A 15576-nucleotide genomic window follows, 5' to 3' on the forward strand; every position below is an offset into this window, starting at 1 on the left:
AATACAAATACTGCTAAAATTTAAAAATGTATAAAAGTACACTAATATACAGATATATATAATATACCTTTGACACATATTACATTATGTCATAACATCAGTTCTTGCTTTGAACACATTCTACTATATCAACTGGTCATCAGGGACACAACCCACACTACATCAACACACCAGCCCTTACCTTCAAAAACACATGCTATACCATACCAATCAACCAAACAGCAAAACACCCAAAAGATTACTCCAAATACTACAACTAACTTACAACACAAAATTATACATCAGCTTAGATTGGCCAGGAGGGCCAGGAGACACTGTACACAAAGATGAACCTACAACAGTAACTCTGTATTTCCTTCCCCCTCCTTTCTGCTGATTCTTCCTCTCTACCTACCCTACCTTCCTCCCCTTCTCCCCCTCTTCCTTTACCCTCATTTACTGCTGTCATCCAGGGCACTTACATCCCAGCAGCTGCTGGACACAGTTCTTTCCTGGCTTCCAAATGTTATTACACTGTCCAACTTCAAAATTTTGTTCAGGTGAGTGAGCTGCCATTCCTACTCTCTACTGCTGAGCAAGGCTCCAGATTTATGCTCACAATCTCCTAACCTTATTCACAGTCATCATCATCATTTCTATTCACACTACTTCTTTATTTTGTATTATTCATTTACACCCTTATTTAATCAGCCTCAATCGGCCATCTCCTTTGAATGCCTAGAATTTTGTGCTTCAATGCCTTCTCTGGCCCCAGTGTCCTGATTTACTAGGCCTGTTTTTCTTTCTGGTTCTTCCCTTTTTTGCTCCATTATTACTTGATGTGGCAAAGATCATTTATTTATGGCAGGAATGCCACTTCTCTTGTTTGTTATTATGAGGCTGCCAGATTTACTGTTAATAATTTGTGAGCATTATTTAATAAATGTTTATGTCAGACATTTGTTCCCTTGGCTGTGGTTTTCTGTATTATGTTCATTACTAACTCTAACCTCTGGGTAGCTGCTTCCTTGATACCCAGTAGTGGCGTGGCACAACACAGGTGTGTGAAGTGGCAAATTATAAAATAAAGACAAGCATAGAACTAAATAAATATCTAATAATTCAGAAATGGCAATGAATGTTTATAATGGGACAGGTACTATTAATTTTATAATTATGACCATGTAAATTAAACTAAATCTGACCTAGTTAATTATTTTCTTCAAATTTTTATGTTTCAACAAAACCTGTACTTTCAGTATAAAAATTTTTCATTGATTTGTATATGGGACCTAATGATGACCATTTATGATTGAAACACATGAAAAATAACTTCTTTTAAAGATTAGTGTGTATGATTGATAATTTTACAACTCATAACAAGTCCTGCCCAAACATTTTGCAGGTTTAATAATGCCGCTTAAATTACACAAAAGTATCAGTTCATAAAATGTTAGTATTCACATGATTAAGCCTCTACATGTTACACATCTGAAACAGCTTCAAAGCTGTGTCCAGAACAGTGCTGAATTAAATTTCTCCTCAATTTTTAGTAAACTATATTACTGGATATGAACAACATGAACCCATGTCTTATAATGTAACACCTGTGACATTAGTTTCACAGCTCTCTGTAAATATATGCCTTCCTATGTGGAAGAAAATCCCTTCAATTTTAATCCTTCATAAGGCAAAGCTCACCCAATTAACATTCTAAAAGTTGGTTATGTCCCAGGAAACACATCACATCTCCATTACAAAGATCAGTCAGTTAATGATATTTAGGTATAAAACCTCTGTTTAATTTTAAAAGCAAATCTTAGTAATACAATTTTCAGGCAAAATTTTGTGTTATGTAACATTTAGGCATTTGGTACACACAATTAAAACTGTCCTATAACTCTGCCGGATAAATTAAAATTACTATTAATCATCACCAGAGAATAATTTTCATAGTGAAAATCTGTTCATCTTTATTTTCCTCCATTTATCCTCATTATGCCCGACACTAGGGAAATTATGACCACTGCATTGTTCCCCTTGGCATACCATTTTTCTTTATTATGCTACTTTGTGGGAGTTGGTATAGTGGGGTGCTACAGGCTGGACAGCCTGGGTTCGATTCCTGACAGGGGCAAGATTTTTCTCTTCTTCATAGCATCCAAACTGGCTCTGGGGCCCACCCAGCCTTCCATCCCATGGGTACTGGGGGTGATTTCCCCGGGGCTAAAGCAGCTGGGGCATGAAGCTGACCACTCACCTCCATCTAGTGTCAAGGTCAAGAATAGTGGAACTACACCTCCACTCCCCTTTATACCTTCATGGCATAGGACTATTTTTATGCTCTGTTGTTTTAATTCCTTTTTATTATCCATATAAGTTTCACATATATATGGATCATAAAAATAAACAAGTCAACTTAAAATGCAGTGTTCAGTCATACAAGCATGTTTCGTTTCGAGAGACTTTACTTTTCAGTAGAGGTACTATAATACTGTGGTCTGATTTTCTATTGGTTCACATGTTGTGTCTCATAAACCCCAATCAGTCTTAAAACAGTAGTCAATTTTAAGAAATATGAGAACTATTATTGTCAGGCATGTATTTTTATACAGTATGACCAATTTTAAATCTTCCTTGAACAAACATGAAGTGTAGTTTTATTTAAGAACTCAATATCAACTGCTGCAGTCATTTAGTGAAAGTGATACTGGTTGGATTTTTGTACTTGAAAATGCCAAATTATGCTTTTAGGTTTAGACATACAGTAAGTACTGGAGACAAATACTTTAAAAACTGACAGCCAGCAGAAGGTGATACAGCAGCTCAATTAGTGAGTCAGGACAAAAACTAAATGAAAAGGGATCTACAACCTGCATTACTTTGTTAACTGTCAATGAGAATATGTGTGTGAACATTATACACTGGATAATAAACGAATGAACCATTAAATTAAGGTTTTGTCTTATAATGGAGTGCAGCAGTTATTGACAGCAATGTCTTTAATCTCTATTAGTGTTCACCTTTCTCACTTCCAATGTCTTATCAATGCAGTCCCAGAACACCTCTCAGCCTGCAAAGGAACCTCACAAATGTCAAGTTCGACTCTGAATGCCACTTAATATTAAGTACAACCAGAACAGTGATGACACTGCTTGACTGGTTATAGACATTCACACCAATGTGAGACCACCTATAACACTGTGTTCCAACATAAAGGACTGGTTGCAGTGTCTTCACATTGGGTGACAAAATTTTAGTGAGTGAGGCAGACTCGAGCAAGCCAACTGTTAAGTAAATCCATAAGCGTTGAAACTGATCCAGTGTACAAAGAATTGTCCTATGGAATTTCATCACTGTGACATCCCACAAGTTTCACAGCTGAGGGACAAAATGTTTTTCCTTTCATTCTCTAACATACTGACACCAACATTTATGTACTATAATGAACACATTCAAAAGTCTCACTCCCAAGTAGTGTCAGAATCTGTGACTTTATACTTAAAACAAATTAGTTTATATTCATCAAAATATTACATGTCACATATAATATTAAAATGAAGTTCACTCTGCCGAAATTATTCAGAGCTGTGATATAAGTTTATAATGTTTAAAATATACAGAACTACAATATGTCTCTGAGGGAACTTCTATCATGCACCTTCCACAGATATCACATTAAAATCAAGAAGGCACATCTTTTTTAGAAGTAAAAAAATTAAAGAACTACCAGTATTTTGCCATTCAATGCTACTGCAGCACCCTTTCTATTTGCCTTGGCACACAAATTACACATTGCACTATGTTTGTTTACATGCAGTACATTCTGTGAGGCATGAAATTTGCAATTTTCAGTTTAATCACCTTTTAAAATAACAAATTAGTTCATATTGCAAGAGAACCAGTACATGAACACCTAAACTGCTCCGTAATGAATACAAAGACTTCTACCTAAATGTGAAGTACTGAGGTGTAAACATTATCATAATCCATAAATCATTTTTGACACATGCCATTTTCATCAACTTGATTTTAAATATCAATAATGATAAAATGTCATCAGAGAGTGCATAATCTGCTCTACTGTTCTACAAAATGTTACCATTTTGCTCCCCTCAAACTTTAGGACAAATAAATTTGAGATTCAACTGTGACTTAATCCCATTTGACTCTCCCAATGGCAGCACCTAAATGATTATTGTACTGATCAGATATAAAATTTATCTGGAGGAATGAAATTAAAAAGTAATTCCATAAAAAAAACCATTAATATAAACTTGAAATACAATAATTTCACATTATGATACAGTTTGGAATATAAAGCTGAAGTATTAAATTTCCCTATAATTTGAGAATTTGCATAAAATTTGAGTATTGGAATAAAATACATATCTTCTGAATCAAACAGTAGATAAAAATTAAATGAAAATTGAAATAACAGCAACAACGATAAAATTAAAAATCTCCAACAAAATTCCAAACATTCCTATTACAATGATCAAGATGCTACAGTAATCTGACCAGCCCTTATATCCTTACAGACTTGGGTCTGAAACACTTGCATATAACTTGCAGAATGGATACCAAACAAACAGTGCTTCCATGAACAGCACAATATTTCATGTCTACACTTTTATTTGGTTTCACAAAATATACTGGCATGGGACCCAGTTAATTTCAGTTGGCAGCAACATGAAAACTGAAAATAAATTTCACCCACACAACCGTATGTTTGCCTTGATGAACTGTAAGTCATGCTGTCAGTATGTCGGTCATCAGGTGTTAGTATCTGTAGGAAGACAATCCTACCTCACACTCTCACGTGTTGGCACTTGAGACATATTTTGCAGTAAATCACTGTTTGTTGAAGTATTGCTCCAGTTCAAATGGGGAACCTGTATCTGGTTTCTTGAAATCAACCACAGAATAATTACGAGTTTTTGTCTATACACAGATACAATGAGAGGACTCCTAAGCAGAACCCTAGGAGGAGGAAGCAGAATGTTGGGATGGGGGGCACTTTTTGGGGCTTGAGGTCAGAGTCTTCTCCCGTTCTTTTTCTTCCTCGGTAAAGAAGATTCTTGTTATCACAATATCGCCTGTTGAAAGCGTTTGACATGCCACATCAGCCTGTCCACCAGAACTAGTAACAAGAGACCTGGGACTACCAACACCTGAAAAAATATGCTAGAAGAAAAAGCTTGCCACTTAAATGGTACACCTATTTGTGTTACAACATGCTTTCATTTTCCTGGAACTACTTGCTCTAGTCATGAAAAATCTCAATCTACTGATTATCACGTGAATGCTTTCTTTCGCAATCTGAAAAGCATAATGCAGAGGAAACTTGAATATACTCATTTTAACACCATGATGTCTACTAACCTCCTTCCTTTGTACTGATGTTGATGTGACAATGGCATGCACAACATGGAGGGTTGCTCTCTGTGCCACCATCTCCACCAGGTGGAGCCGTTATCACAGATAAAATTGCTTCCAGCCGTTCAATCTTATCAAGCCTTTCCATTCGCCCATCTGAAAGTATCTCATCTAACAACTGCATTGATTCAGTTAAAGACAAGGGCTCAGAGATGGGCGTTCGAGGTGATGTCAGTCCACCTGCAATATGACAGCACACTATAAACACATCAGGAAAGAATTTTAAAACTTCCTTATGTTTGGTATTTGACCACATTATGATTAGTAATAGGCTGCCACTTCCTAAGTTTCAGTTTCTAACCCAAGAGACAAAAGCCTTTTAAAACTAGGGATCATACACAAGCACTGAACAGGACAATAAAATGGGGTTCTGAAATTATTTTCCTTGTGAAAATTCAACACAATCATAAGCGATACCCAACAGTGATGCTGGACTAAGTTATAATAGAAGCAAGCACTGAAGTTTTAGTTCTATGACTACATAACTGTCTTATTTTTCAACTAGTAAGAAAGCTAGTAGAAAACATGGCTCTTTCTTGAAATGATACTAGAAAGCATGTCTATACGAATGACAGTTCTTAATATGAATTCACAGCTAAATTACATACAGACAGAAGCATTCTGAAAGATGTGGGGCAACCGCCCACATTCAAGCAAACGTTATAGTAACAACACAAGTATCATTGCTTGGCAACGAAACAATCACTGCTAGGTAAAGTATATAACAATGTGTGCCTGAGGGAACCACCCACAGTGGACTGAGTGCTAGCCAATCACAAGCTAGGAACCATTCGCTGCTTAGCAGTGACTGAGTAAACAGTCGGTGCTAAGCAATATGTACTTGTGCTCTCACTGTAACATTTGTTTAAACGTGGGCAGTTCCCACAGATGAAACAAAAGTCAAAGAATAAAAAGCCTAGAAGAAATGGATGTTCCGTGGAGTCGCAGATTACGTGAGCATTACATTCTTAAGATGGCACACAAACCAAAAAATCATGTATAGTCAGAATTAGCCCTCAAAAACCCTTAAACTGCACAAGAAGTAAAAGCTTTTGTATATACCCTGTAATGTGTATGTATATAATAAAGAATACACATATTAGTAAAATACTGACATGAGAGCTGAAAGCCAGAATAGTTTAACAAGAGGAAGCAGCCACTGCTAGGCAATGGTAGGGTAAAAGCACTTCCGCAGCAACAAATCAGCACACAACAACACAGACCTGTTCAAAGCATTGTTTTGTGTGTTGTCCGTGTGGAGGCTATACAGCGAGAACTAATGGGAAAAGTTAGTCAGTTGGAGATTGGAGTCAGCACTTAGCAGTCATGAGTTGCGAGTGAACAGTGCCAGTTTTAGGCTGTGAGGAATTTATATTGTTAGCTGCCGCTACCCAGCAAAGACTAGTGACAATAAAAAACACAAAACTTTGTGTGTGTTATAGTTGTAGAGACTTACAGAGTGTGTAGATTAGTAAGACTGTTATAATCATTTGTAGTCATGAGTTATAAGTGTCCGATATATCCAATCATCAGTCCAAATCCCAAGTCGAGTCACTAACATGTAACAATATATAGTAATTTTATTTCTAATTGTACACAAAAAACGGAGCATGAGAGAGACCAATGAATGACAAAATAAAAATAAAAATAGTAAACTTGAACAATATGCATTCATCTGTACAGGGGTCCAAAGAAATGTACTTACTCTTTGATAGTCAATATCTTTGGAACAAAATGACATGTACAAGGGGGTACCCAAAAGAAACCGAACTTATTTTTTTTAAACTTATTTATTCAAATTTTAAGCACAAACCTTCAATCCCCTTCAAAATACTCTCCACTTACACTAATACACTTGTTTGTCTTTTATTCCATTTTTCAAAACATCCTCAAAATTCATTTTTTGAGATGCTTGACAGCGTTTTTTCCTTCACATCAGCAAAACGCTTTCCTTTCATGTCTCTTTTCATTCGAGGAAACAAAAAAAAAGTCGGGACTCTTCTTTCAAAGCACAGCATGCTTCCACATGACCTTGTTTTTGTTCAGCAGTCAGCAGTTGTGGCACGAATTTCGCAACCACCCTTTTCATTACCAAATCTTCTGTCAAAATTTGCTGAACTGAGCTCCAAGTCACTCCCGACAGCTCCACAATTTCTTCAATGGTCCACCGTCGATCTTCCTTGATGATTTCACGAATTTTTTCAACATTTTCATGTGTTCGGGCCATGGAAGGATGACCAGAACGAGGTTTGTCATCAATTGACATTTCACCATTTTGAAACGGAAAAACCACTCAAACACTTGAGTTTTCGCCATAGCATCGTCCTTGTATGCCGTTTTTAACATTTCAAGAGTTTCTGTTCCACTTTTCCCGAGCAAAAAGCAGAATTTCACCACCGCACACTGTTCACGAAAATCAGCCATTGCAAAAATGACGATCACACAAAACAGTTGTCACTATAAACTCTGCCGAAACTAGCCCTTACCTTCTGAAGCAACGGTAATCGGCTTATCGACACAGGAATGTTAGCTCTATGCGCTCATAGCGGCAAAACACGGTACTACAAAAGCTCTGCCCACAAAAAATTAGTTCTGTTTCTTTTGGGTACCCCATCATTGTTACAATTCTTGCACAGTAGTGTAGTGTAATGTTTTCTCAACAGATGGTGAAAGTCACATGAGTCACGTGAGTGTTGTGCCGCGTGTGCGCTGCAAGCAATAACCGCACAAATAAATTTGTGCGGTTTGATTGGTCCTTTCTTCTTTGAACGTACCATAACTGATCAGGTGTACCTCGATATGCTTCAGACATCGATTTTCCCTGCCATCTGAGAGCTGTTTGGAGATGAGAGATGTCTGGGCATACTTGGATGACACTCTACTTAGATGATGGATAGGTTGAAGAGGTGCTACTGAGTACCAACCACGGTCTCCAGACCTAACACCTCTCGACTTCTACCTATGGGGAACCCTGAAGGATGAAGTTTATTGACAAAAGCAAGCTACACTGAACGCTACGAGAAACCATCGAAGCATCGTGTGCAGCCATCGCACCAGACACACTGACAGCCATAGTTCGCTCAGCAGTTCAGCGGCATCAACGCTGTTTAGCCACTGATGGTGGTCACTTCAAACACATACAATGACTCTCTCTCTCTCTCTCTCTCTCTCTGTGTGCAAGAATTGTAACTACATGTCATTTTGTTCCAAAGATACTATCAAAGATGATGTACATTTTTTTTGGACCCCTCTGTATATTCTGATGATTAGTCATCTGAGTAGCATGGCACACAGAGTCATCCGTGCTATTTTAATTCTTATTTACTTTATTTATTTTATTTTTTTTTTTTGATGAGCATGCATATGGTTGAATTTGTGTAAGTTAAATTTTCATACAATCTCACTCCATTGTAAAGCCAACAGTGTATGACCCTCAATGGCTCACTGCCTTGTTAAAAGTGCTGTATATGTTAATGAACCTCCCAGTTTTGCCAAAACATTCTGTATCTCTGTGGATGATCAAATTCTTCTGCACTACAAGCAAGTTCCCAAGTTCACATTTTTACAGCAAAAGTTACATACAGAGTGGCACACAAAATGATCCAGTATTTGATATGTTAATAAAATAGTTATTTCAATTACAATACTAGAAACTAACACACAAAAAGAAAGACCACTGCATGGAGATTTATCCTCTGTGAATCAAGTGTTCAACATGACCCCCATTACATCTGGCAACTTCTTCAACACATAGTGTGATGTTCTTGATTACTCGACGGCATACATCCTCAGTTATCTCTTTGCGGACGTGAATGATTAGTGCCCTCAGTCCTATTACTGTCTGTGGCTTCTTCAGAAAAGTCTTTTCTTTAATGAATCCCAAAAGAAAGAAGTCACATGGGTTCAAATGAGGACTATTTGGGGGCCAGTTCTGTCCACATGCGAAATGATCAGGAAGTCGGTTTGAGATGTCACGCAAGTTGAAAGAGTAATGCAGAAAGTCAAAAATAACATTCGCTGTGCAAAGTCTGACTCCATCCTGCATGAATCATTGAGTTTATATAGCAAATCTGTAGCAAGAAGGTGAGGCTCAAAAATATTATGTGTGTTAAAACAGTGCTCACTCTTCACTGTCAAACAAACTGTGGTTTCAGTCTGCAAGCAAACTATAGCGACTGAGCGACTGCCGCTTTTCAGCGAAGTTAGTGCCAACTTTAGCAGAAAGAGGGTGTCGCGTGGTCAGTGCAATGAATCCCCATGGCTGTTAATCTTGGTTTTCTAGACTGGAGCCGCTATTTCCTTGAAATAGCCCCTCAATTATCCTCATGAGGATGAGTGGACCCCGTTCCAGACCCAATACTTCTCAGAAAATCTGGTAGAGCCAGAAATCGAACCCAACCCTCTGGATCTGCAGCCAGCAACTCTGACCACTGAACCACAGTGGTGATCTCTGTTCACTGACTCTTCACAGAAATTTGGTCCAAGCAGTCCACGACTTGAGATGGCGACCCACACTGTAAATCTCGATGTATCATGCATCTTCTCATGAATCGCACATGGATGCCCTGATGTCCCAAATTGCACACTTTGTTTATTAACCACACCATCAAAGTGGAAGTGTGCCTCATCAGAAAACCAAACACTGTTGAACAATACCTCATTATTCTGAGTTCATGTAACACTGTTATTTATATGGATGCAAATTCAAATCACTTTTCAATATTCATTGCACCAATTGTCTCGATATCCCTAGTTGTGCTGCAGCCTTTCCTGTTGATTTACTATGGCTTCTTCGCAGTGCCATCCTGACAGTGTCAAGGTTGTCCAGAGAAAGTGCAGATGAAGGCCAGTGACATTTCCTCTCCAAAACTGAGCCATCATTATTGAACTGCTTATAAATTTCATGAATTGTTTTGAATGAGAGCGCCCATTGTTTTTAAAAAGTGGGCACGAAACAGCCTCTGTGTGACTACAACACTTTTTGTTTCAGCAAACAACACTGTTTTTATATGACGTTCTACAGACAGTCTTCCTTTGTCAACCATCTTGTGTAAACTTGTGCTTGAGCAGGAACACCGCGATACTAGCGCGCTCAGGAAGAGTAAGAACTAGTCTCCATGATGTACTGTATATGTTATCATGTTACAAAACATCATTCATTGCATGGTTGAATAATTAATACTAAATCAAATTCAGGAACATTTCGTGCACCACCTTGTAGTACTCACCTGACGATGGTGAAGTTTTCCCACTGTCTCCATTACAACCATCAAAATCTTCATCCTCATCTTCATCTTCACTTTTTCCATCTCTGTAGAAATATATATTGGAATTGTCTCTGAAGTGTGCACAGTTTCCACTTATAGCTATACTAAAATTGCTATAGCGATGGGCTACTGACCATGCCATAGCTCAGGTGGTTAGTCACTGACTTCACACAATGGCGGCCCAAGTTTGAGCCCAGGTCAGATCAAGTGGGATTTGTGGTGGACAAAGTGGCATTGGGGCAGGTCTTCTTGGAGTATTTCTGTTTCCCCTGCCAATTCTCATTCCATTGACTGCTCCACATTCATCAACATCTATCGTCTTGGGCTGCTACAATAGGTCAATTAGTGGCCGATGTAGCAAGTGAACTCCAACTCTCACCCCACTCCAAGAAGCTTAAAAGAAAACTATAGTGAAGGGCTACAGGCTGGATTCCCTGCAAGGGAAAGATTTATCTCTTCTCCATAGCATACAGACCTGTTCTGGGGCCCCACTCAGAATCCTACCCAAATGGAACAGGGAGAAATTTCAACAAGAGTAAAGCGTCCAGGTCATGAAGCTGACCACTCACGTCCCTTTAGTGCTGAGGCCAAGAATGGTGGAGCAATACCTCCACTCCCCCAAATCTTCAAGCCATAGTGCTTAATTACTTAAGCACAGGGACATCTTTACCTTTACTCTTTTACTTATAAGCAATGCTTATTTTGTTTTGAATGTGTTTTCTTTATTTTTTTTTAATTCGCTTAGTGGGGGGTGGAGTCCAACTGGGTCCACTTGGCACGGCAGCCAACGATTGGCCTATTGTAGCCTGCCCCAGGTCATTATGATGATGGAGAATTTGGTGGAATGAAGACTGGCAGGGGAAACCGAAGTACTCAGAGAAAACTTGCCCCAGTGCCACTTTGTCCACCACAAATCCCACTTGACTAGACCCAGGATCGGACCTGGGCTGCTGCGGTGGGAAGCCAGTGACTAACCGCTTGAGCTATGGCGTTGCCTTTGAATGTGTTAATTCTAGTGTAAATTCTATTTTACAGCTACAGCATGTTTTAACCCTTTCCTGTCATACGTTGATTGACACTGAGAAATTTCTTCCACAGACACATGTAGATATATGATCGCAAAGTTTCTTTTCCAATTCTCCGATGATAAGTCAGTCATATGTCATTACTTGCCCCTGTATACTATACCAACGCAATCATAAATGTTTAGTCTGCATTCTCCTGCCATCTGGAAGCCATAATTTGAACTACTTGAGGAACAAATGCCATTCATACACTACTGTGTATCAGTTTTAGCAACATGGCTTTGTGTTCTCATACATGTGTGCCTTCTGGCATGAAAAAACTTAAATATAGTGCCTTGTGTGTTGAGACCGGAGAGTCAGTTATTGCTTTGTTAAACAAAGAACTCTATATGGACTTGGAAAATGTAGAAGAAACTGTGAGTGAAGAATCCAGCGATGGAATGTCGGAAAGTGAGAGCGAGAGTGAAACAAGTGTTATGCATGTTGAAGGGAGGGAAGACATGATGATGGGGGACAAGAAACCCAAAGCATACACATTTACTAAAAATGCAAGGCCTCAATTTAACCTTCTACCAGATGAAGATCCCATGAATTATTTTATTTTTTTCAATGATGAGCTTTTGAAGAACATTGTTATAGAGACAAAAAAGTATGCCAGACACAAAATTTCAGAACTTATATCGTAAGAATCAACCGGCCATGTGCCCTGGGGAATGTTTCGAAAGATATCACACTCGCAAGAACTTCAAAAAGTTTTAGTGTAGGTTCTATAGTTTATCGGGTTTTCGTTGTCTGTGTACATAGAAGTGTGACAGTTATAAGAAGATAGGAATATGCATATATTTTATACTAGAGAACAGCAACAATTTTAGACAGTAAAACACTAAAACCTCTCTCCACACTTGATGTCATGCACCACTACACCACTATACTACCACTGTTGTATGAACTTTTTGAGCAAAACAGCTCGCTTAGTGGCTCTGCAGGCATTTAAACTCCCTTGACGACCTGAATGCAGAAATTTTTCCATACACGATGACTGGAAAGGGTTAAATCTTATTTTAAAAACAGATTTCAACACATTACACAAAGTTTAATGTTTACAATAAAACTCCAGTTCTGTACAAAGGCACACAAATCTTGCTTCATGAAATTGGATTTTAAGAAAATGTTACTTTGCTGAGAGTTTAATATAGATCTGAAGCTTTGTTATATTAAACGCGAGATTTAGTTCCTCTCTTAAACTAAGGGGAGAACAGAACTAAAATGTTTCAGAAAAAAGCAATGATAATATTTAGACTCAAGCATGAAAGACACTGTAATGAACTTCATAATTTGTAATTTGTCTGGTACTGACAATAATTAAATTACAGACACTGAGACTGACTGGATATATAGCACTTGAGAGAGAATAAGAAGCACTTAAAGAGTATTTTGGACACAGTATTGCATCACAATGCCCACCATCAGCACATACCAATGATGCCATCAATGTGGCTATGCAAAGAGACCAACAGCAACAATGTTAGAAGCGGGCTGATGAAGGCTCTTGAACTGTCAGGTTAGAAGAGGAAAAACAACAGGCCAAGAAGGGGATTCACACAGGGACATGACAATGTCGCAGGATTACTAAAATATGCTTTTTAAATAGTGAGGAACTCTGAAATAAATTACGAAATAATGAGTCTTTTAATTTTAAGTAGATCTCAGGACTTACTGGGCAAGACTAGAGATGCATAAATTTAGTGGTTACACTAGTAGTTCTAAAGGGTGATGTAAAAATGCATAATACAGCAGAAACCGAGAAATCATGCTGGTTTCTTCAAAGCAAGTTTGCTACATGATTAAAGCTGATTTATTCCTTGGCTTGTTCTTCGACACTGATGATGGCGGCAACAACTGCCCCCAAAACATTCGTTGATTTTCAGCAGACTACACAGCATTATATTCCAAAAGAAAGACCTCTTTACAACCACAACTGTGACAACCTCAAATTCTACATTGTACCAAGGAGTTACTCTACAGCCAACAAAACGGTTATTGTTCTGTAGCAAGACTAGTGCAGACATGAAAAATATGCATTGTCAACAGAGAATAATTCTTGCCCTCAGCAGGTTCCAATTTACAGAAAACGTTACCACATTCAGCTTATCTACAAAGCAGAATTCCTATGGCGACTTAGACACGTCTTGCCTTGCCTCCATTTCTAACTTCTAAAGCAGTATGGGTTTCCCAGTGGATTCATATCAAAATCGGTACCACTGCAAACAATTAGGTGCTATGTTCTTGCAGTCTGGGGGGCAGGATTCATGCCACATGAGAGCCACTTCATAAACAGATCTGAAGTTTCATATATCACATAGTTCAGTACATGCCTGTCCTGCAGGTTCTCCAATTTCTCCAATTTCCTTGCTACTTTGTATGAACCCTTTAGCTTCTCTTTTTCCTCTTCTGTTAAATCGAGGTACCTGTAACATAATGTGAAATTAATCAGACACTCTGTTTTAAGGTGTACAACTTAGCTCACATTCTGCAAATCATAAATTTATGAGAAAGATGTGGAGCCAATAAATGTTAACCCTGTTTTGTTATGCCTGAAAAATGAGAAGGAAAATGCTGCATGCAAACATAACCCGAAATCACTGCAAAGTTTCACGCCCAGTACCAACTGCCTACATCTAATCTTACATCCCACTATCATTCTTTTGTCAACCTCTCATGATATTAGCACTGATTAGTTTTTACAGCCTCACGTGCAACATTACATTCTATGAAACTGATTAAAATCATTCACTTTAAAAGTTTAAAAGTACATCGCTACATGTTTCGACCAATCTTGTCATCATCAGGTGTCAAAATTATTGGGTGAGGAAACTGCTGCCTTCCATTGTTAAATATACAAGTCCTTTTGATGTACATATGTTTGAGTTGAGTTTGAGAACTTGTATATTTACCAACATAAGCAAAACAGAAGACAGCGTTTTCCTCGCCCAATAATTTTAACACCTGATGATGACTACATTGGTCGAATATGTAGTGATGGGCTTTCAAACTTTTAAAGTGAGTAACTTTTAATAATGTTATATTTTAGCATCCTGTTGCACTGATTTATGTCCATGATTTATTCTGTCTTACAGTGCATACATTTATTCACATTTATAACACATGCAGTCACAGGAGCAAGACACACCACAAAGCACAGATACACACATGAAAGCAGGAAGAACACTCAGATAGAAGAAAATAGGTGTGACTCGCGTATTGAGATACGACATAAGGATGACAAATCCTGAACAGTTTTAATATTTAAAATTTATCATCATATATGACGAATATATATTTTAGTCATTTTAGTATAAAAACAACAGGGCATGCAATGAAGTAGTTCGACGTACATAGAAAAGCACCTGAAGATGGCACTTTAGTGCTGAAACATGTAGTGCAAGAGAGAAGAGTAAGGTGAATAAATGTATGCACTGTAAGACGGTCAGAATAAATCATGGACAACTTTTAATACATTTTATAGAAGATAGGATTGCACATAAGACTCAAAAAAAATTATCGACACTAAGCAAAAAGCGCAACAGAATGATACAATATAATATTCTGAAACTCTCATAATATGTTCCCACCCTCTCTTTTTGCACACTCTGGTACTTTAGTCCATTGTAGTAACATACGAGGGGGACCCAAAAATAACTGGAATTTATTTTTGTTATTTTTTATTTTTGCATTTTTATTGAACTGTATATTAGTCCCCTTCAAAGTATTGTCCATGTGCATTAATGCACTTGTCCCAACGCTTTTGCCACTGCTCAAAACAGTGCTGGAATTCTTGAGGCTGGATACTGTTCAAAGCCTTTAGC

General features: G+C 38.0%; 1 protein-coding gene across 1 annotated transcript in view; it reads right to left on the minus strand.

Annotated features, from left to right (window-relative positions):
• Nucleotides 1-2288: 2288 nt before the first annotated feature.
• Nucleotides 2289-15576, minus strand: part of LOC111871764 (egalitarian protein homolog) — a 50905-nt gene continuing 37617 nt past the window's right edge. The window contains exons 8-11 of the mRNA XM_023865072.2: nt 14086-14178; nt 10647-10729; nt 5365-5598; nt 2289-5153 (exon numbers count right to left, since the gene is read on the minus strand). Of these exons, the coding sequence (XP_023720840.1) occupies nt 4963-5153; nt 5365-5598; nt 10647-10729; nt 14086-14178 (601 nt within the window). The 3' untranslated portion in view covers nt 2289-4962. The remainder of the gene's footprint in view (nt 5154-5364; nt 5599-10646; nt 10730-14085; nt 14179-15576) is intronic.

Source organism: Cryptotermes secundus, unplaced genomic scaffold (assembly GCF_002891405.2).
Source record: "Cryptotermes secundus unplaced genomic scaffold, Csec_1.0 scaffold742, whole genome shotgun sequence".
NCBI lineage: Eukaryota > Metazoa > Arthropoda > Insecta > Blattodea > Kalotermitidae > Cryptotermes > Cryptotermes secundus.